At 41.9% G+C, this 23,434-nt stretch overlaps 1 protein-coding gene across 22 annotated transcripts in view; it reads right to left on the reverse strand.

The window, feature by feature from the left end:
• The window catches only part of emsy (EMSY transcriptional repressor, BRCA2 interacting), a 69,540-nt gene extending 50,020 nt beyond the window's left edge, over window positions 1-19,520 (reverse strand). For 7 of the 22 annotated variants that reach the window (XM_078222560.1, XM_078222540.1, XM_078222539.1 and 4 more), the window contains exons 1-5: window positions 19,245-19,500; window positions 11,924-12,034; window positions 11,503-11,602; window positions 10,024-10,098; window positions 7,769-7,944 (exon numbers count right to left, since the gene is read on the reverse strand). In XM_078222560.1, coding sequence (XP_078078686.1) covers window positions 7,769-7,944; window positions 10,024-10,098; window positions 11,503-11,602; window positions 11,924-11,993 — 421 coding nt within the window. In that variant the 5' untranslated portion in view covers window positions 11,994-12,034; window positions 19,245-19,500. Of the gene's footprint in view, window positions 1-7,768; window positions 7,945-10,023; window positions 10,099-11,502; window positions 11,603-11,913; window positions 12,035-19,142 lie in introns of those variants that run through there. The other 15 variants (XM_078222555.1, XM_078222546.1, XM_078222545.1 and 12 more) reach the window with 9 other exon arrangements.
• Window positions 19,521-23,434: the final 3,914 nt, after the last annotated feature.

Genomic DNA, 23,434 nt, shown 5'->3' on the forward strand with positions numbered 1-23,434 from the left:
GCTAAATTACATTTTGTCAACTTTAACAAAGTCTGTCAGAGTAAAAGTTTTAATTTGGTTCCACCATGTGGTCAAAGTCTATACTGCATTCAACTTGATTCCCATGTCATATAGTATAATTCAACAAGGTGGAAGGTCAGAGAATTACTGAAACTGAATGAAAATGCAACTTATTTACCATCAGGAAAGAAAACATAACATCCCCCACTACAGACATTGTCCTCTGCAGGTAAATCCAGATTTTAAACAAGTTTGATCTGAGTGACGGCCCTTTGGTCAATTGGCCACTTTGTTCCATAGAATCCCTACAGTGCAGAAGGCGGCCATTCGCCATCGAGCCTGCACTGACAACAATCCCACCCAGGCCCTATCCCCCATAACCCCACATATTTACCCTACTAATTCTCCGACACTAAGGGATGATATGGTGATGCTGGCGTTGGACTGGGGTGGGCTCACCCAAGGAAGGAGCAGCGCTCAGAAAGCTCGTGATTCCAAATAAACCTGTTGGACTTTAACCTGGTGTTGTGAGACTTCTCACTGACCCGGAGGGGGCAATTGAGCGTGGCCAATCAACCTAACCTGCACATCTTTGGAGTGTGGGAGGAAACCAGAGCACCCGGAGGAAACCCACGCAGACACGGAGAGAATGTGCAAACTCCACACATTACCCGAGGCCGGAATTGCTGTGAGGCAGCAGTGCTAACCACTGTGCCACCATAATACTAACCCTATCTGCCCATTAACAAATACAGCTGAAGAATCTTCACCCTGCCTTTTCAGACAGCTGGAATGTTATGAACTATATTGGACATTGACTCTGGCATGCACACATGAGTGGTTGTCTACAGCAGTTACCATACCTCCAGTAACCTTGATTAGCTTGACACTTGACTCAAGAACAGCTTCTTCCCTGCTGCCATCAGACTTTGGAATGGACCTACCTTGCACTAAGTTGATCTTTCTCTACACCCTAGCTATGACTGTAACATTGCATTCTGCACCCTCTCCTTTCCTTCTCTATGAACGGTATGCTTTGTCTGTATAGCACGCAAGAAACAATACTTTTCACTGTACACTAATATATGTGACAATAACAAATCAAATCAGAAGTTTGCCAGGTGCTGCAAAGACAGAGGATTCAATGTTCATCATTTCCCTCAAATACCAATTTTATTAATATTCAAGCACGGGTTCCTGAGCCAGCTAATTTCTATTATCATGAGTTAGGACAAAAAAAATAGATGTAATTGACACTGGTAATCGAAGGTGCACGAACAAGAAATAGGAGCAGGAGTAGACTGCACGTCCGTCTGAGTCTGCTTCTCCATTCAATATGATCATGGCTGATCTTGGGCTTCAACTCCATTTCCCACCTGCTCCCCATAGCCTTTGATTCCGCGACACCAAAAAATCTGCCTATCCAATCTTAAATGTATTAAACAATAGAGCATCCACAACTCTCTGGGGTGGAGAATTCCAAAGATTCACAACCCTTTGAGTGAAGAAATTTTCTCTCACCCTAGTCCTAAATGATTGGCCCTTTATCCTGAGACTGCATCCCCGTGTTTTAGATTCACCAATCAGCGGAAACAATCTCTCAGCACCCACCCTATTAAACCCCTTCAGAATCTCTTCAGCTTTCAATGAGATCACCTCTTATCCTTCTAAGCTCGAGGGAATATAAACCCAATTTACTCAGTCTCCCATCACAGGACAGCCCCCTGCATGCAAAGAGAGATTTGGGTTGTTCTTTTACTGAACTATTATGTTTCAAAACATTTGTTCTTAATCTTCAATTGTACAAACTGACCTTCGTGGTAATGCATAATACTGAGCACAGATACCATTGTTCATAATGACCCCAATGGAGAACAATAACATTATAATGGCTGCAGTACATTATGGGTATATCCGTGTTAGTGTCACAATATCATACGCTTAATGCAAGGCATGCAGTGGCACCAGAATTTCAAAAGGTGAACTAAAAATCATAATACAAACCTTTCTAATCTAGTTGCTATTACAATTCCTTCACTGTGCTAGGGCAAATCTTGTCAAAAAGCACTTGACTGCATGACATACTGAAAATTATAGCAATGAAAAACAATATACTTTGCACAGATTTCTTTAATTATTTAATACTTTTTTTTCTTTAAGGATTTGCTAAATATTTTAAGAAAATGATAACAGATTGAATCATGCTAAACATTACAACTATATTCAATACTTCAGAAGAGATTACTAATGCCACAAGAGATCAGTTGGTATGTAATATACTTTTCCTTTCAAATTATCAGAAGAATGAGTTCATGTTTCGCAATGTTTTGATATTTTACACAAACAGCATGAAATGAATTTAACTTCCCAATGTTAATCTGTGTTGGGGTGCTTGCTAAAGGCGCTATATAAATACAAGTTGTAGCTGTATTTCTCATTAAGAATTTCTAATGTTTCCCTCGATTTTCACTTGGGAGAGGTGGGGGGGCGGAAAGGATGCTGTACTTACAAACAGAACCTTTGAATTGCTCTGTGGCCAGTCTTAAATAAAATCTAGGTACGTGTCCTGTGACTGCTCTTATTCCAAATTGTGTCAACAATCTTAACCTGTATTTGTTCTTTGTTCCAAGCACCAATAAGAGCAATTTTTCAGGGGAGCCATTATAGACAAGTTTCAAAGGTTAATTTAAGAAAACTGTACAGGTAGATTTTAGTTAATTCATTGCAAATTATCTCATTTGTTTTTCTTTATTCGTTCCTGGGATGTTGGTATCACTGGCTAGACCAGCATTTATTCCCCCATCACTATTTGCCCTCGAGAATGTGGTGGTGAGCTGTCTCCTTGAATCATGGCAGTCCATGTGGTGTAGTGCTGTCGGCAGGGAGTTCCAGGATTTTGGCCCAGTGACAGTGAAGGAACGGCGATATAATTCCAAATGGTGTGTGGCTTGGAGGACAACTTGCAGGGGTTGGTGTTCCCATGCATCTGCTGCCCTTCTCCTTCAAGGTGCTAGAGGTCGTGGATTCGGAATGTGCTATCAAAGCAGCCTTGGTGAGTTGCTGCAGTATACTATGTAGATGATATACACTGCTGCCACGATGCAACAGTGGTAGAGGGAGTGAAGTTGGTTGATGGGGTACCATTCAAAAGGGCTGGTGTTGAGCTTCTTGAGTGTTGGAACAGCACTCATCCAGGCAAGTGGAGAGTATTCCAACATATTCCTGACTTGTATCTTGTTGGTGGACAGGCTTCTGGGAGTCAGGTGGTGAGTTACTAACTGCAGGATCCCCAGCCTCTCACCAACTCTTGTAGTCACAGTACTTATATGGCTGGTCCAGTTCCGTTTCTGGTCAATGGTAACTCCCAGGATAGTGGGGGAATTCAGCTACGAAATGGATAGATTCACTCTCTTCAGAGACGGTCATTGCCTGGCACTTATGTGGCACAAACATTATTTGCACTTATCAATCCAAGCCCAAATAGTGCCCTGATCTTGCTGCATATCAACACGGACTACTTCAGTACCTGAAGAGTCACAAATGGTGCTGAATATCAGAAAATCTCCACACTTCTGAGCTTATGATGGAGGGAAGTTCATTGATGGAGCAGCTAAAGATTCTGCCTAGGACCCTACCCTGAGAAACTCCTGCAGCACTGTTCCAGTGCAGCAATGATTGATCTCCAAGAAACAGAACCATTTTCCTTTGTGCTAAGTAGGACTCCAAACAAGTGGAGAGTATTTCCCCATTTGCTCCAGTTTTGTGAGGGATCCTTGTTGCCACACTCGGTCAGATGCAGCCATGATATCAAGGGCAGTCACACTCACCTCTAGAGTTCAGCTCTTTTGTCCACTTTTCCGTCGAGTGGCCCTGACGGGACCCAAACAGAGCATCAGTGGGCCAGACACACTGTCGATGACAACTTTCTTCTCTTTTTTTATTCTTTCATGGGATGTGGGAGTTCCTGACTGAGCCAGCATTTATTACCTATCCTTAACTGCCCTTAAACTGAGTGCCTTGCTAGGCCATTTCGGAAGATATTTGTTATGTTGTGGCATCGTCAAGATATTTATTGATAAGTACCAGGTTGATTCCGGAGATGAGGGGGTTAGCTTATAAGGAGAGATTGAGTAGACTGCGCCTGTACTCATTGGAGTTTAGAAGGTTGAGGGGAGATCTTATAGAGACATATAAGATAATGAAGGGGCTAGACAGGCTAGACAGAGAGGCAGCGAGGTTATTTCCACTTACAATGGAAACAAGAACTAGGGGACATAGCCTCAAAATACGGGGGAGTCAATTTAGAACAAAGTTGAGGAGGAACTTCTTCTCCCAGAGGGTAGTGAATCTTTGGAATTCTCTGCCCAATGAAGCAGTAGAGGCTACCTCATTAAATGTGTTTAAGTCACAGATAGATAGAATTTTAACCATTAAGGGAATTAAGGGTTATGGGGAGCGGGCGGGTAAGTGGAACTGAACCCACTATCAGATCAGCCATGATCTTATTGAATGGCGGAGCAGGCTTGAGGGGCTAGATGGCCTACTCCTGCTCCTATTTCTTATGTTCTCATAAGTAAAACTTAGGTACTGGAGGTTTGTGCATCATGAAGGCTGCCGTGGGGCAGAGCCCAGTTCTACATGTTTACAACATGGTTCCAGAAGCAAAATACCTGAGAGAGGAGTCCCTCTTTCTGGTGTAATCACTCAAGCTTGGATCCCATTGGTCCCTCAAGTCAGGTGACTCACTTCTGCAGTACTGTCTTAAAGAGACCACATACACATCAGTATTTAAGAGTCAACCATATTGCTGTGGATCTGGAGTCACACGTCGGCCAAACCAGTTTAGAATGTCAGATTTCTTTTCCTAAAGGACTTCACTCTCTTGATGATCAAGAGTAGACTGATGGGGCGGCAATTGGTTGGGTTAGATTTGTCCTGCTTCTTGTGCACCTGGGCAGTTTTCCCCATTATCGGATAGACGTCAGTGCCACAGCTGCAATGGAACAATTTGGTTAGAGGTACAGCACGTTCTGGTGCATAAATCTTCAGTGCTACTGTCAAAATACTGCCAGAGTCAACAGACTTTGCAGTACCCAGTGCCTTCAGCTGTTTTTTGATATGACGTGGAGTGAATCAAATTGGTTGGAGACTGCCATCTGTGATGCTGGGGACCTCAGGAACAGGCTGAGATGGATCATTCACCCAGCACCTTTAGCTGAAAATGGCTGCAGATGCTTCAGCCTTGGCTTTTGCTCTGAAGTACTGGGCACCCCCATCATTTAAGATATTTGTAGAGCCTCCTCCTCCTATGAGTTGTTTAATTGTCAAACACTAATCACAACTGGATGCAGCAGGATTGCAGAGCTTAGACCTGATCCTATTGTTCGTGGGAGCGCTTGGCTCTCTCCATCACATGCTGCTTCCGCTCTTTGGCATGCAGGTAATCCTGTGTTGGAGCTTCACAAGGTTGACACGTCATTTTTAGATAAGCTTGATACTGCTCCTGGCATCCCTACTGCAATGAACCAGGGTCGATTTCCTGGCTTGATGGTAATGATTGAGTGGGGGATATGCCGGGCCATGACATTACAGATTGTTTGAATATAATTCTGCTGCTCCTGATGGTCCATTGCATTTCATGGATGTCCAGTCTGGAGTTGCTAGATCTGCTTGAAATCTATCCCATTTAGCACGGTTGGTAGTGTCACACAACATGACATAGGGATTCCTCAATGCGAACTTTCATTTCCCTCAATGGGGCTTTTATTTCCACATGGGCTGTGCAATGGTACTGCTACCAATACCATCATGGACAGGTCCACCTGTGACAGATAGATTAGTGAGGATGAGCTATTTCCCTCTTGTTAGTTTGGAGTCAATGTTGAGGACTTTCAAGGCAACTTCTTTCCAACTGTGGACCTGTGCTGCCAAATCTGGTGCTGGCTGGGACATTGGATGCAAGGTATGATTTGATGAGTATGTCAGGCTGTATTTTAGTTGGTGAGATAGCTGGTGAATATGTACCTACTTTCCGATCAAAAACATAAATTCACAAATACTGTTTGTGTCAAAGCAGTGCAGCTCTAACAATACTGAATAAAGAAGTTATTCCCTAACTACTTTCCTCGCTCGATGCAATTTTAAATTGACAATCCCTCTTCGAAACGAGGAACTGTACGGACTTTCTGGGAATCCATAAAATGTGAACTCAAAGGCAGGAACAGAGTGTGGCTGCACATAGTGCGCTGGCTGTCTCATCTCAATGGGGATCATGCAAGAATAGATAGAATCTGCAGCAGGCAGGAGGCAGACCTATGTCACGAGTATAAGTAAAACACATGCTTTCTTAAAAGCGCTCCCCACATGCAGCAGTTTTACACTGAATATTATCCAGCATTATAATTATATGGATGAGAGAGGTGGTAAGGATGCATCAATTTTAAAAGGGATTTTTCAACCAGAGAAGTTTGAGAACTGAACTAGGAAAAGTATTTTCAAAGCATTATCAAAATGCTTCACAATGTTAATAGCTTTGATTAATATGAAGCTTACTTTCAAGACTACATATGAGAAAACAAGATTTTCGCCCATGTTTTTCTCAAGTATTTGGGCGGCACGGGGGCACAGTGGTTAGCACTGAGGCCTCACAGCACCAGGGATCCGGGTTCAATTCCTGCCTCAGGTCACTGTGTGGAGTTTGCATGTTCCCCTCATGTCTGCGTGGGTTTCCTCCGGGTTCTTCCCACAATCCAAAGATGTGCGGGTTAGGTTGATTGGCCATGCTAAATTGACCCTTAGTATCAGGGGGATTAGCAGGGTAAATACATATGATAACAGGGATAGGGCCTGGGTGGGATTGCTGTCGGTGCAGGCTTGACGGGCCAAATGGCCTCCTTCTGTACTGTAGGGATTTTATGATTCGGAGATTTCTTTGATTTCATTTCTCATGGTAGTCTGCTGACTGACAATTTCTGATGATTGAATAGGCAGTGAATGTATTCATCTGTCACTGTTTCATACGAAAATTAGGGAAGCAAGTGCAAAAATGGGTGGAAAACTTTGTGAGATAAGTATGCTGCATGAAGCATTATTTGTTCAGTTGTGACAGACATACGCTAACCAGATACAAAACCTTTATGTATATGGATAAATTCTTAAAGCTGACAAGAGAAATAATATTGCAACTTCAGCACTCCATAACTGTGAAGCATCTTTGTCAGAAGATGGCTACAACTAAAGAGAAATCAGAGCTAGAACACCAATAGCAAAGAATGCATCCTCTAAACAGTAATTCTCAGCAGAGCAGAGTAGAAATTCTAAGAGCTGTCAACACTGTGATATGGATTGACTTGTTGTACGGGGCTGAAATGTGGACCTTGGGACAAGTGGACATCCAAAGACTGGGAAGTTGTGAAACATGGTTCGAGGGAAAGATGAAGATGATGATTGACGGAAGATGAGAGTGCTGTAGACCAAGAGGGAGAAAGAGAATGATGATGTTAGAAAACTTGAGATTGAAAATGGGAGGTGCCTACGAGCACATAAAGAGGAAATCGCAAGTCCCCGAGGCATGGAGAAACAAGCAAAGGACCAAACCTTAGGCAGATCAGTACTAATATTAGTCTGAGCTGAATTACAATACCAAAACAAAGCCAATCCCACATACCATTTATAAGCATCCTTTCTAAATGGCAAGCTATATGTTCCTTCATTTTTAAAAGAAATTGTGGAAAGAAAATTAATCCAAGGTTAATAGAAAAAAACTCACCTTCTTTGTTACCAGTTTCAGCTGGTGAAGGAAGAGTGGCATTATGCAGAGCTGCCACATTCGCTACTGCATTCGCTGTCACTGTGAACGCTGTCTGAGGAACCAGCCTGGGCATGAGAGGAACAAGTCGCCGACCTTCAATGGACCATTCAGCTGAGCTGTTAGGCCCAGACATACTGCGGGTAACAGAAGAGAACATATTTGTCAACACGTTATTACATTGCTTTAAACTGTCCATACTTTATCAGAAGAGGCAAATTTAATTAAAATTTTAATAAAATGAAATATATCTTTATCATAAGAATTTTGTTTGTCAGGAGCTGGTGAATTTCTTTCTTCCACATTTGTCAAGTGATTGCATTTTTCTCCTTTATAATTTCCCCAAAATGTCAAATGTTTCTTCCTAATAATTCCAATAAGAAAAATTCCAGCAAGAAATAACTATCCAAATTTCAGTCACCTACTTGTTCCAAAACACAACATACTAAAGTTGTCCCAGTAACTTTCCCCTCAAACTAAGTAGAGCATGCTGCAGGGAAACAATGTGTTAATGTGTTATGGGTGGCACAGTGGTTAGCACTGCTGCATCACAGCACCAGGGATCCGGGTTCGATTCCCAGCTTGGGTCACTGTCTGTGTGAAGTTTGCAAGTTCTCCCCGTGTCTGCATGGGTTTCCTCCGGGTGCTCCGGTTTCCTCCCACAGTCCGAAAGACATGCTGGTTAGGTATATATTGGCCATGCTAAATTCTCCCTCAGTTTACCCGAACATGTGCCGGAGTGTGGCAACTAGGGGATTTTCACAGTAACTTCATTGCAGTGTTAATGTAAGCCTACTTGTGACTAATAAATAAACTTTAATTTTTAATTTCAGGAAGTCTTAGCTTCCCCAAAGACTCAGCTGAAGGGAAATTATAACTCAGCAATACTCATCTCAGAATTGAATCCCAGTTCATGGAGTTAACTAATGTGTCAGCCATGTTTTACTTGGCCACACTCTCACCCCTGACTCACAAGGTTTCAGGTTCAAGTCCCACTCCTGAGCTTGAGCACAAAATTCCAGACTGGCACTCCAACGCAGTACTGAGGGAATGCTACACTGCTGGAGACATTGTCTTTCACACATTATGTTAAACTGAAGCCCCATCTATCTTCTCAAGTGGGCGTAAAAGGTCGCATGTCACTATTTTGAAGAAAATCAGGAGTATTCTCCCTGGTGTGCTAGCCAACATTTATCCCTCGATCAATATCTGGTCCATGACACATGGCTGTATTTGGGAGGTTGCTGTATGCACATTGACTACACTTTAAAAGTCTTTCATAGCTATAAAGCACCTTGAAAGGTGGTCATAAAAAGTGCTATATAAATGCAAATCATTCTTTTAATCTCAGTTGGTGGTCGGGGACATGTCTCTGCAGCCCAGAATATTTACTGACCATTGCAAGAAAATACAAAACACGTGAATAATGAGAACAATAGGATTAGGATTAATTTCAACTGTGATATCCTCTCTCCCCATCAACCTCCCCTGCCCCTCTTCAATTCTGCCGATATCTTCCAAAGTCATCTAGACAGTGAAAGTCTAGAGCACTTGAATGAAGTGCAGAGGGTTGCCAGTTTCTGTAATACCCCAACATTGATCAGCAGGTTCCTCAAACAAGTGAAGAAAAGTGGAGAGAGTTGTTTTTTTTGTTAAGTCTAATCTTCAAAATACAGATACATGCAAAATATCTGGCTCAGTTGGGCAGCTACTGAGCCATAGAATCCTACAATGCCGAAGGAGACCATTCGGCCCAACGAGTCTGCATTGACCACAATCCCACCCAGGCCCTATCCCTATAACCCCATGCATTCACACCAGCTAGTCCCCCTGTCACTAAGGGGCAATTTAGCATGGCCAATCCACCTAACCCGCACAGCTTTGGACTATGGGAGGATACCGGAGCACCCGGAGGAAACCCACGAAGACACGGGGAGAATGTGCAAACTCCACATAGGCAGTCCACATCAGTTAGTATCTTTGGGATTCAAGATATAAAACGTTGACTCGTTTATAAAGAAGACTGGAAATTAAGGAGCAAGATGATGCTGCTGCACATGGGCCAATGCCCAGTTGAGATGTGATGTAAAAGACCCATGCAGAGAAACCATTATGTTGTGCTGAACAATAGAAGAGATTTTAATTTTCAAATCCAGGTAAATCATAATAGAAAATGCTTCAGAGAAAATGAATTGAACTTTTGCAAGGAAACTTACTGATGTGCAATGGTCATCAGTCTTTCATCATTAACTGCTCTGCGAACCTCTGCACGGTGACGCTCTGTTGAAATGCTATTATAAAAAAAGAAAAATCTTCAATGTATCTATCTACAGCGGATGTAGTTGTTGCCTATCCCAACACTTGTCCAGCCTGGCCTCCCATCTTCCACTCTACATCAGCTTATGCTCATCCAAAACTCTACTCACCGCATCTTAGCCCAATCATATTCATTTGATCCATTACCCATGCTTACTGACCTACATTGTTTCCCGCTGCAGCAAAGCCTTGATTTTAAAATTCTCATCCTGTTTTCAAATCCCTATATGGCCTCACCCTTCCCTATCTATGGAAACTCCTCTAGACCCACAAGCATTTGAAATTTCTGCACTCCTTCAATTCTGGCACTTTGCACATCCTCAGTTTTAACTGTTCCTCTCTTGGCACCATCTGGAATTTACATCCTAAACCTTTCCAAATTTCTCTCATGCTTTAAGACATGACTTAAAATCAACCTTTCTGATCATCTGCCCGGATAATTGCATTTGTGCCTCAGTGTGAAATTTTGAATTATAACACATTCGTGATGCACCTTGGGATTTTTTTAAAATTCAGTTTTACAGGCTGTGGGCATCGCTGGCTGGGCCAGCATTTATTGCCCATCCCTAACTGCCCTCCTATTCAGAGGAGGGTCAACCACACTGCTGTGGGTCTGGTCTCACATGTAGGCCAGACCAGGTAAGGATGGCAGATTTCCTTCCCTAAAGGCCATTAGTGAGCCAAATGGGTTTTTACGACAATGGGTTAATGGTCATCGTTAGGCTTTTAATTCCTGATTGTTATTGAATTCAAATTTCACCATCTGCCGAGGTGGGATTCAAACCCAGGTCCCCAGAGCTTTACCCAGAGTCTCTGGGTTGCAAGTCGAGTGATACTTCCACTATGCCACTGTCTCCCCTATATTAAAAGCTGTATAAATAAATAGTAGGTGCTGCTTTTGTTTTTGTCCTTTAGACTGCCACTTACTCCTAAGCAGCCTTGCTAACTGAACAGGAAATATGGCATATCTCTTTCTTCAATTTACCAAAAAGCATGAAGAGGATCCTTTCAAGTGCAACTGAGACTCTTCCTTTTGACAGAACCAATAAAACTAGTATTTGATGAATTTTACATATGAAATGGTTTCCATACATAAATTATGATAAGGTGCTACATAAATACAAACATGGTTAGGTGTCACATCCAAAGGATTTTACACAGGAAAAAAGGAACAAGCAAAAACCAAATACAAAAGCAAAGCCACTGCAGGATCACTGTAAACTACTTCACTGCAATCACTGCAAAACTGCTATTGGAAAGACAGGAAAGAAGAAATACATTTTCACTATATCTGAGATGAGCTGGGTGAGGTCATTTATAAAATAATTAGAAATACAAAACCAAATCAAAACAGATTTTAGCTTCCTTACAAGATTTACCTGAGAACCTTGGCCAATTCTCCAAGAAGGTCCTTCTTTTCTTTCGTAAGGTCACCTTGTGCACGAAGCGCACTGATAGCACCAGCATAAGCTTCAAGTTCTAAAACACAAGAGAAAAAAATAGCAAAACACATCTCTAACCTACGTACTTCCAATCTGTTCCAGGAAAAGGTTAACATTTTCCTTCATAGGTTATGCTTATCAATTTAGTTGCTAATTGTTTAAGATTCTTGTTTTTTTATTTTTCCACTCAACTTACATCTCTAGGACATATTACTGTAAATTACAGGTCCACCATCCTGATTCATCTGCACCAGTAAAAATCAGACAACTCAGAACAGAATTGATCTGGAAAATCAGTTATTCACTAAACAGAATCAGATTGCAGCAGGGAAAAAGAAAATAACCCACAATGTTTTACCAAGTTTTCGAAGTATTCTCTTGCACTCATCCCTGCTGAGGTCCAGAAGACTTGGCCAAACAGCAGGCATAGTGGTGAGCAGTATCCTACAGGCTCAACACAACTCTGCAACTGAATTGAAAAGAGAGAGATTTAATTCCTGGCCTACACAGTAATGTTTTAAAAATTAAACTCAAGCATGCAAATACTTGGAATATCTGTAACCACATGATTCTGTAACACTGAAGCGACAAGATGCCATGTTTATTTTGAAACATTTTCCAAATAAAGCAGAAACTGCAGTTCATTGTATAAACGCAGCGGCATTACAACAAAATCTACCTCTTTACATCATTAGGATTTCAGTAAAAACTAATGGTTGGGGGGCGGTGGTGTTGGTTGGTGTATGCATGTAGAATTTCTACACCATGTCCTGTGAACTCTGTGAAAGATAACCCAGCACAATTACAGATTTTATCTTACCCAATGTGGATATGCAGCTAGAGAAAAGTTTGAAGGAGGTGAAATGCTAATGGTCATGAGGCTGCAATTGGTAAAAGCAAAGACTGTCACTCAAAAATCTGTGCGATCATAAACAAAAAGTGTAATGTTTACTATGCTAGAACACAAATTGATTTTTGATATTATTGCTCAACAGTTGCTCAAAATATTAGCTTTCAAAAAATTTGGATTTTTTTGGAATATTCAAAATTGGCAAAGATGATCCAAAGATCTTAGATCCTCTTTAGAAATATTACAGCTTTTCTAATATAGCGCAAAGACTGCAAAACTAAGGTAAAGATTCATTCAAATGTCTTATTTCTCTACTGTAGTGCCACTCCTGAAGCTTCTTTCAAACATATAGTGAGTGTCTACTCATTGCAATCAGCAATGCGGTACATGGTCATGGTCAGGTTTGTCTGTCCTTCATACTTTCTCCTCACTTAAGTAACATTGCTATCTTTTCTCCTTCTTTGTCCTTCTCCATTCCATCATTTTAACCCTCGGATTTTCTCTCATTACTTTCATTCTCAGCTTAACTTCCATGTAATTGTTTCTCCCTCCAAAAAGAAGCACACCTCTGGCCTTGAACTTCCATTCTGTTACAACCTTTAGCTTCATTTTATCATACTATAACCATTGCTGCTCCGAAACGTCTTTAAATGTTCCTGCTATGCTTCAAAAACACCATTCCACATGGATCTGCACACTCAGCAATTAAGGCTCAGCATACATTGTCATACTTCTCTTTTCCATGATGTCTGAACTATGCAAGAGGAAGGAAGCTTTTAAATCCAAACTAGATATCAGGTAAGCCCTACTTCTTTATTCAATCTTTCAAGCCTGTTTGTATCTTGCACGATGTGGAGATGCCGGCGTTGGACTGGGGTAAACACAGTAAGAAGTTTAACAACACCAGGTTAAAGTCCAACAGGTTTATTTGGTAGCAAAAGCCACACCGAAAGCTTGTGTGGCTTTTGCTACCAAATAAACCTGTTGGACTTTAACCTGGTGTTGTTAAACTTCTTACTGTATCTTGCACCACAGGTCCTAGCATTTTACCCCAGTTTTCCCATTATAGAAAACATACCTGTCCAAGTGCCACTCAATGAAATCCAAAGCAAAATCACAGGAAATCAGCTTCAAACCTTTTTCTGACCTCTTCAACACATCTAGGTCATAATCCTGGAACTTCCTACCTAACACTATCAGTACATGGTCCAGAAGACCTATCACTATTTTCTCAGAGTAACTAGGAATGGGGATAATTAAGGCTTGTCTAGTATCATACACATTCTAAGAACACGTTTTAATTTTTTGTTTATTCAATTTGGCAAGGGATGGCGAGGAATACAAATATCAAGCCAATGTTACACCAATGTCAATCAACCATGTGTGTCTAGCTACTAACTACAAGCTCTAATCTAAAAACAGTCCATTGTAATCATTACCAAAAGCTCATGTCAAATGCAATTCAAATAAGCTTATTGCCATGGACTGTACAACAGATCTCACAGTGATGGGACCACAGGTAGATTCCAATAATTCACCATCTGCTGATTTCAAGGCAGCATTGATGGAAGGCACTTTGATAAGGGAGAAGGATGAAACATCAACAGCAGCCATTTTCCCAGAGCACGCACAGACCATTGGAAGGTCAACAAGCCTCACAAATACATGGTGACCACAGAAAGGGAAGAAAATAAACATACCTTAATAAGGAATTTCTTGATACCTATATTGTGTTCAGTTAGTGGATTCCCATCAGGACAGCCTGGATTCCTACTCCTAATTGCTATCCAGCAACTTCCACTGAATGCATACATGAAGTAGCCATCAGATTATGGTCAGAATCATCCTTAGCCGTGATAAATATTCTCCATGGTGAATACTCTTGTCAATATTCACAATTAAGATTCTTAGATTAACATAAACTATTAGAAGGCATCCAGTATCTGTGGAACAGTACTCCAGAAAGGTTTCTTTTCCTTAAAAGCAGGGAAGAAACACTAAGGGAAAAATGTCTTCCCCAAAAAGATTCAATATTTTCAGAAGTATTTACATTTGGTAAAAACATTATAAAATGTGTTGTTTCTAATTTTGATCTATTGTTCCCTCTCAGTGTACTGAACAAATGTAATTTTATTTAAAAGCTTGTGTAAATAAGTGGGAGGAAACTATTACCAACAAGGACATATTTCTACCCCTCAAATAATCCAAAATGAAAACCATTCATTTATTTAAATTTCTCTGTTCATATTATTTAGAAATAATGTCAAATATTTAAAGCTCTTCCAGAGAACTCATTCTCTATTTCTTTCTTTAGGATATTTTTCAAAATACAAACAATTTCTAGGAATGATTGCAGAAGCAACTTTGCACACAAGTGTAAAATAAACAACCAGTTGCAACGCAAATCCAAAGAAGCACAAAGTTTAAAGTCTATAATTCGGTCCGAATTAAAATTGGATAGCAGAAAATCTGTAAGGTTCATTCCATTTCTGAAGGTTTAGACTCTGCTCAACACAGTACCTAATGCCAACAACTTTCCAGGACTACAAGTTGCTATATACACTTTAATGGGAGTCAGCAGCTAGGTCTCTCCAGCATGTTATAATTCAGGTCAGAAACTCCAAGGTGTTTTATGAAGACATGGATTTTATATTATGGTATATATGGATTTTAGTAAGGCGTTTGATAAGGTTCACCATGGTAGGCTTCTGCAGAAAATGCAGATGTATGGGATTGGGGGTGATCTAGGAAATTGGATCAGGAATTGGCTAGCGGATAGGAAACAGAGGGTGGTGGTTGATAGTATATATTCATCATGGAGTGCGGTTACAAGTGGTGTACCTCAGGGATCTGTTTTGGGGCCACTGCTGTTTGTAATATTTATTAATGATCTGGATGAGGGTATAGTTGGGTGGATTAGCAAATTTGCTGATGACACCAAAGTCGGTGGTGTGGTAGACAGTGAGGAAGGGTGTCGTAGTTTGCAGGAAGACTTAGACAGGTTGCAAAGTTGGGCCGAGAGGTGGCGGATGGAGTTTAATGCGGAGAAGTGTGAGGTAATTCACTTTGGTAGGAATAACAGATGTGTTGAGTATAGGGCTAACGGGAGGACTTTGAGTAGTGTGGAGGAGCAGAGGGATCTAGGTGTATGTGTGCATAGATCCCTGAAGGTTGGGAATCAAGTAGATAGGGTTGTTAAGAAGGCATATGGTGTCTTGGCGTTTATTGGTAGGGGGATTGAATTTAGGAGTCGTGGCGTTATGTTGCAACTGTACACAACTCTGGTGCGGCCGCACTTGGAGTACTGTGTGCAGTTCTGGTCCCCACATTACAGGAAGGATGTGGAGGCTTTGGAGAGGGTGCAGAGGAGGTTTACCAGGATGTTGCCTGGTATGGAGGGGAGATCCTATGAGGAGAGGCTGAGGGATTTGGGATTGTTTTCGCTGGAAAGGCGGCGGCTAAGAGGGGATCTTATTGAAACATATAAGATGATTAGAGGTTTAGATAGGGTGGATAGTGATAGCCTTTTTCCTCTGATGGAGAAATCCAGCACGAGGGGGCATGGCTTTAAATTGAGGGGGGGTAGTTATAGAACCGATGTCAGGGGTAGGTTCTTTACCCAGAGGGTGGTGAGGGATTGGAATGCCCTGCCAGCATCAGTAGTAAATGCGCCTAGTTTGGGGGCGTTTAAGAGATCCGTAGATAGGTTCATGGACGAAAAGAAATTGGTTTAGGTTGGAGGGTCACAGTTTTTTTTTAACTGGTCGGTGCAACATCGTGGGCCGAAGGGCCTGTTCTGCGCTGTAATGTTCTATGTTCTATGTTCTAAGACTGCCTGGATCGTAAGTTTTGCAATTTGAATTTGGCTAGGGTAAACATATGATGTTTCACTTCAGGTACGATTCAAATGACCCACTAGGGAGCTTTTATCAATTAAAGTTTATTTAAGAAGCAATCACTTTTACCAATTACGAACAAGGAAAAAAACAACCATGACATTTCATAACCCTTGACAAATATATGAAATGTTCCAACCAAACAACCTCCTTAAAACATACCCTTGCCACAGAAAATATGAATGCTCACATGATGCATTCAGATGATCATGATATCCTTTTGGTTGGGTGCCGCAGCTCTCCTGATACACACACAGACAAGCTTGAAATCAGAACAGCTTCCCAAAACACCAGGGAGAGAGAAAGAGAACACTGCTTTTCAGTCTGAAATCCTGGAACTCTCTCCCTAACAGCGTCGTGGGTATGCCATATAGACTACAGCGGTTCAAGAAAGCAGCTCACCACCACCTTCTCAGGGACAATTAGGGATGGGAAGCAAAAGACACACACATCTCAAAAACAAATAAATAAAAACAATTAACCATGGAAATCAAATTCAAAGCTGGTGCTGTCCTCACTGAATGTACACACATATTCTAGTGGGGACATGAAGGATTTTCCTCCCTTCCTTAGCTAAGTTAACAGTGACCAACTTTAAACTGCTGCCCTTGCTGAGATCACAAGATAGCCATTCATCCCATCCTCTCCCATTCATTTAAGTAACAGCTTTACAGTCAGCTCCGGGGCGATTTCTGGATCAAACATTCTTAATTTGTATAGGCTGTGATGCCAGAGCTTGTGAAAGGCACAGAGGCAGCTCACTTCACTGTTGCCAAAACCTGAGCAGAAAATGGCACACATACCACACAGAAACATAGGGATTATTTAACAGTACTAGTAATCCAGACGCTTGAACGAATGATCCAGGGACACAAGTTCAAATCCCAACACAGCAGTTAGGAAATTTAAACTTTGTTAATTGAACAAATCAAGAAGATGAGGCTAGTATCAGTCATGGTGACCAAGAAATTATCAAATTGTCATAAAAATACACATGGTTCACTAGCGAAGGAAATCTACCATTCTCAGTCTGGTTTATATAATAAACAACATTCTGTGTTATTATCTCAGATTACCAGCATCCAAAGTGCTGGAAAAACTCAACAGGTCTGGCAGCATCTGTCGACAGAGAATGGAGTGAAAGTTTTGAGTCCAAAATGATTTATTCAGAATACTTGGACAATGCTTTGCTTCTTTACTACAAACATTAGCACTTTTGCTGCTTTTGTTCCATGACATTCCTTTTTGTTATACATTCCTCCTTTCAACAGCATGAAACCCGTTACATTTTTGTCTCCCTTCGGCTCTGAGGGAGTCATACTGGACTCAAAACATTAACTCAGTTTCTCTCTCTCTCTCCACAGATACTGGCAGACCTGCTGATGTTTTGTTCAACACTGTTTTTATTCCAGTCTGGCTGACATGTGGCTCCAGATCCACAGCAACCTGTCTGAATCTTCACTGCCCTCTGAAATGGCCCGGCAAGTCACTCAGCTGTATTCAAGGCAGCAGGCTCATCACCACCATCTCCAAGGTGGTTGAGGGTCCGCTAAGATTTTCACAATCTTTTACAGTTGCACCATAGAAAGCGTCCTTTCTGGATCTATCACAGCTTGCTATGGCTCCTGCTCTGACCAAGACAACAAGAAAGTACAAAAGGTTGTGAACGTAACCCAGTCCATCACTCAAACCAGCCTCCCATCCATTGACTCATCTACACTTCCTGCTGCCTTGGAGAAGCAGCCAGCATAATCAAGGACCCCACGCACCCCGGACATTCTCTCTTCCACATTTTTTCATCAGGAAAAAGTTACAAAAGTCTGAGATCACGTACCAACCGATTCAAGAACAGCATCTTCCCTACTACCATCAGACTTGAGTGCACCTATCATACATTAAGCTCATCTTTCTCTACGATCTAGCTATGACTGTAACACTCTGTTCTAAGTTAAAGTTTATTTATTAGTTTCACAAGTAGGCTTACATTAACACTGCAATGAAGTTACTGTGAAAATCCTCTAGTCACTACACTCCAGTGCCTGTTCGGGTACACAGAGGGAGAATTTAGCATGGCCAATAAGCACGTCTTTCAGATTGTGGGAGGAAACCAGAGGACCCAGAGGAAACACACGCAGATACGGGGAGAACGTGCAGACTCCATACAGAGAGTGACCCAAGCAGGAAATCGAACCCGGGTTCCTGGCAGTGAGGCAATAGTGCTAACCACTGTGCCACCCCAACGTATGAGGAGAGATTAAACAGCTTAGGCTTGTACTCACTGGAGTTGAGAAGGATGAGAGGGGATCTGATCGAGGTATATAAAATTTTAAAAGGGACTGATGAAGTAGATGTAGACCAAATGTTTCCTCTTACGGGGCAATCTAGAAATCACAGGTATACGTTGAGAGACGGTAGATTTAAAACTGAGATGAGGAGGAACTACTTCTCGCAGAGGGTGGTGAATTTGTGGAACTCGCTGCCCCACAGCGCGGTGGACTCTGAATCATTAAAATGGTTTCAAGAAGGAGATAGATATATTTCTAATCAAAAAAGGGAAAGAGGGATAAGGGGACAGGTGGGGAGGTGGGTTTTTAGACCAGGGAGATATCAACCATGATCTGATTGAATGGTGGGACAGGCTCAAAGGGCTGAATTTGCCTACTTTTGCTCCTAACATCTATGTTCCTCTGTCCAATATAAATCTTCATTCAATGGGTTGACTTGGCCAGGGTGTGCGCATGCGCCGTGACCACTGTTTACCTCCCTCCATGACGGGGGGGGGCGGTGCACGAGAGACGGTTAAACATAAAAAAACGGTTTCAATCAGTCACCGATTAACAACGATGATATTCCCCCTTTCTAGAACATTCTCTGAGGGTCCCCGGCTTCGAGTGAGAAGAAGAAAATAAAGACCACAAGAAGCGCCGCTTCACCTCTCGGCGTCTCTGGGCAACGGAGCTCGGCGCTGATCCTGCTGCGGTGCGGGGCTCCTGTGAAGACTCGGCATCCTTTATAATGTTTGTCTTTTAATTTCCCCCTCCCCGTCAGGGGAAAGAACGCGGATCTTATTTTATAAGAAAATAATCATCAAGCGTCCCGCGCCCCCCGATTCGACGCTACGGCTTGATGCCGGCATTGCCAACAGCGACCGCCATTCCCAGCCGCCGACATCCGGCCAGGTCCTCCAGCATCCCACCGTGCACCGCGCCAGCTCCCAAAGGGGCGGGGCTTGTGAGGACAATCAGATAGCTCCGCCCCTTGTCCATCCAACCCGCATGCGCACAAGGGTAGTGGGTAATTTGCAGGGAGGGTTCCTTTTTTGTAGGCTTTCATGGGATGTGTGCAAGATGAGAATGTATTGCCCATGAACTGAGTGGCTTGCTGGGCCATTTCAGAGAGGGCAGTTAAGAGTCAACCACATTGCAGTGGGTCTTTGATTTTATTTATTGTTGTTACATGTATTAGTATACAGTGAAAAGTATTATTTCTAACGCGCTATACAGACAAAGCATACCGTACACAGGGAAGGAAAGAAGAGAGTGCATAGCTAGGGTGTAGAGAATGATCAACTCAATATAAGGTAGGTCCATTCAAAAACCTGATGGCAGGAGGGAAGATTTTTTTGATTTGATTTATTACTGTCACATGCTGGCACAATGGTTAGCACGACTGCCTCACAGCGCCAGGGACCCGGGTTCGATTCCCCACTTGGCTCACTGTGTGGAGCTTGCACATTCTTCCCCGTGTCTGCGTGGGTTTCCTCCCAAAGTCCAAAAGACATGCTGGTTAAGTGCATTGGCCATGCTAAATTCTCCCTCAGTGTACCCGAACAGGCGCCGGAGTGTGGCAACTAGGGGATTTTCACAGGAACTTCATTGCAGTGTTAATGGAAGCCTACTTGTAATTAATAAATAAACTTTAAACATGTATTAGTAGACAGTGAAAAGTATTATTTTTTGCGCATTATACAGAAAAAGCATACCGTACATAGAGAAGGAAAGGAGAGGGTGCAGGATGTAATGTTACAATCATAGCTAGGGCGTAGAGAAAGATCAGCTTAATATAAGATAGCTATATTCAAAAGTCTGAAAGCAGCAGGGAAGAAGCTGTTCTTGAGTTGGTTGGTACGTGACCTCAGACTTTTGTATCTTCTTCCGACAGAAGAAGGTGGAAGAGAATATGTCCAAAGTGCATGGGGCCCTTAATTATGCTGGCTGCTTTTCCGAGGCAGCGGCAAGTGTAGACAGAGTCAATGGATGGGAGGCTGGTCTTCTTTCACGGTCCTTTGTAATTTCTTGTGGTCTTGGACAGAGCAGGAGCCATACCAAGCTGTGATACAACTAGAAAGAATGCTTTCTATGGTGAGAGTTGTAGCGGACATGCCAAATGTCCTTAGCTTCCTGAGAAAATAGAGGCGTTGGTGGGCTTTCTTAACTATAGCATTAGCGTGGATGGACCAGCTGGTGTTGTGAGACTTCTTACTGTGGATGGACCAGGCCAGTTTGTTGGTGATCTGGACACCTAGAAACCTGAAGCTCTCGACCATCTCCACTTCATCCCCGTTGATGTAAACAGGGGCATGTTCTCCTTTACGCTTCCTGAAGTCGATGATAATCTCCTTCATTTTGTTGACATTGAGGGAGAGATTATTCTCATCGCACCAGTTCACCAAGTCCAAGATAATGAGTGGAACAGCATAGTAAGTAATGTTAGAACTTAAGCCAAATGTCCATATCTAAACCAAAGACAAAAGGGTTGTTGTAATTGCCTCTTGAGAACCTAAAATGTTCTACAGCAGAAAACCAGCTGCAGAGGTTCAAACACTGTTTCTGCTGTGTTCTGTCTCCCACATAGCATTCAATTTCCCACAAATTGAAATGTAATATTGGAGCTGAATCAGAACCAGAGTTACTGGAGTTATAGGCTGAGGGAAGCCAACCTGTTGTAATTTAAAACAGTTACCGATGTGAGGTCTTCGAAGATTTTCAGATTTCAGACTGTGTCTTTGATTTAGAATAAAATGGTAGAATGAAGGGGTGTCATGTAACCTGTTCTGAATTCTGCTGACAGCAAGCCTGGAGGACTTCAGCATTAAAGCTTAAAGATGGACACTGTGTTATTTTACTGGGAAAAATGTGCAAGGTGTTCATGTCTAGAAAGAACGAACAAGACATTTGTGCAGATGATGGACAGGTTGACAGTCTCCAAAGTCCCAGGATGTTTCTTAGGAATGTCAGGTTTTATAACCAGACGTGCTGGACTGTGGCGACTAGGGGATTTTCACAGTAACTTCATTGCAGTGTTAATGTAAGCCTTACTTGTGACTAATAAATACACTTTAACTTAACTTTAACTTTATAAATGGTTATACTTTACCAATTTTCGTGTTAATTTCGAGTGTAAGTTGGAAGTACTGTTTAGTCAATATTGATTTTAGTTTGTTACAGTAAAAGTTTTAAAATAAGAAATCTTGTGCAATTGGCTAGTGCTCTCCCATTGAGCCAGTGATGGGCATAATTCCGAGAAAATGCTGTGCTAGCTGATTTCTTTTTCCGAAGATCATTTTATTCATCAATTTTAAAAGGTATATTACATTTGACAGTACAAAAAGTGCAAAAAAGTTCAATTTCTTTCAGTAAATGATGTGGCGCTCTGAGATGCAATTACAGGATATATTTACAATATGGCATAGTGGCACAGTGGTTAGCACTGCTGCCTCACAGCATCAGGAACCCAGGTTCAATTCCAGTCTCAGCTGACTGTCTTTGTGGAGTTTGCACATTCTCCCTGTGTCCTCGTGACTTTCCTCCCACAGTCCAAAGATGTGAAGTAGGTGGATTGGCCATGCTAAATTGCCCCTTAGTGTCCCAAGATGTGTAGATTAGGGGGATAAATCTGTGGGGTTACGGACATAGGGGCTGAGTAAAATGCTCAATCGGAGAGTCGGTGCAGACTCGATAGGCTGAATGGCCCCTTTCTGTATTGTAGTGATTCTATGATTAATTTCATGTCAAGTATTCTCTGGTGCGTACAAACTCAGGAGTTTTACACGGGTTCCAGCCCCTTGGTAAATTACAGCAGGACAGTGCTAGAATGCGGCTTTTCACTGGTGCAGCAAGATGTCACCCTAGACCTTGGAATATACCAGTCTGTAGTACTTGGTCCTGCACATGAAGACCAACAAGTTTCAGGCAACCAAAACAGTGTCTTACCGAGTTAATGGTCCTCCAACTGTATTTGAGCTAACTCATTATTGTTTCCAAAAATATACTTTATTCGTAAAATATCTAAAACAACAACCAAAGCATTTCAAAATGGTCATTACTAAGAATGCAATGATATTCAACATTTCTCCATAGAACATGTTGCATTCTTGAAGTAGCTCGATACAATTGTGATACATGTGATATTTACTATATACATTCTATGTCCAGCATACAGCACTTAGGGGGTCTACACAGTTACCAGCCCCTTTGTGCGCTATGGCCTTTCCCCATTGTGCATGTGAGCTCGCTTACCTTTTTGAAAAATATAATTTTAACTAAACCTGTAATTGCATCTGAGAGTGCCACACAGAGTACTGAAAGAAATTCAACTGTTTTACACTTTTTCGATTTGATTTATTATTGTCACATGTATTAACATACAGTGAAAAGTATTGTTTCTTGCGTGCTATACAGACAAAGCATACCGCTCATAGAGAAGGAACGAGAGTAAGTGATAGAAGATATGCTGGGCACAGCTTGCAAGAAGTCACCTCGCTCCAGCACCATCTTGGAGAGATACTTGGAGAGATTTTTGTATTGTCAAATGTGAACTGTTAAGTAATTTCTATGAAATCTAATGTACCTTTTAAATTTTATGTTACAAAACATCTCAAAATGACCATTGCAGAAAGTGCAATAATCAGGTTCTCTACAAAGAGCATGCTGCACGCTAAGGTGCTTCAATAAAATTATGCTACATGTAATATTCATTGGATACATTCATGAAGCCCAAGGGGGTCTATACAGTTCCCAGCCCCTTGGTGCGCTATAATCCTAGACAGCAACCTTTCCCTATTGCGCCTCTGCAGTGGCTATCCAAATCTCTAGGGCATCCCTCAGCACACAGTCCTGGACTT

This window comes from Mustelus asterias, chromosome 10 (assembly GCF_964213995.1).
Source record: "Mustelus asterias chromosome 10, sMusAst1.hap1.1, whole genome shotgun sequence".
NCBI lineage: Eukaryota > Metazoa > Chordata > Chondrichthyes > Carcharhiniformes > Triakidae > Mustelus > Mustelus asterias.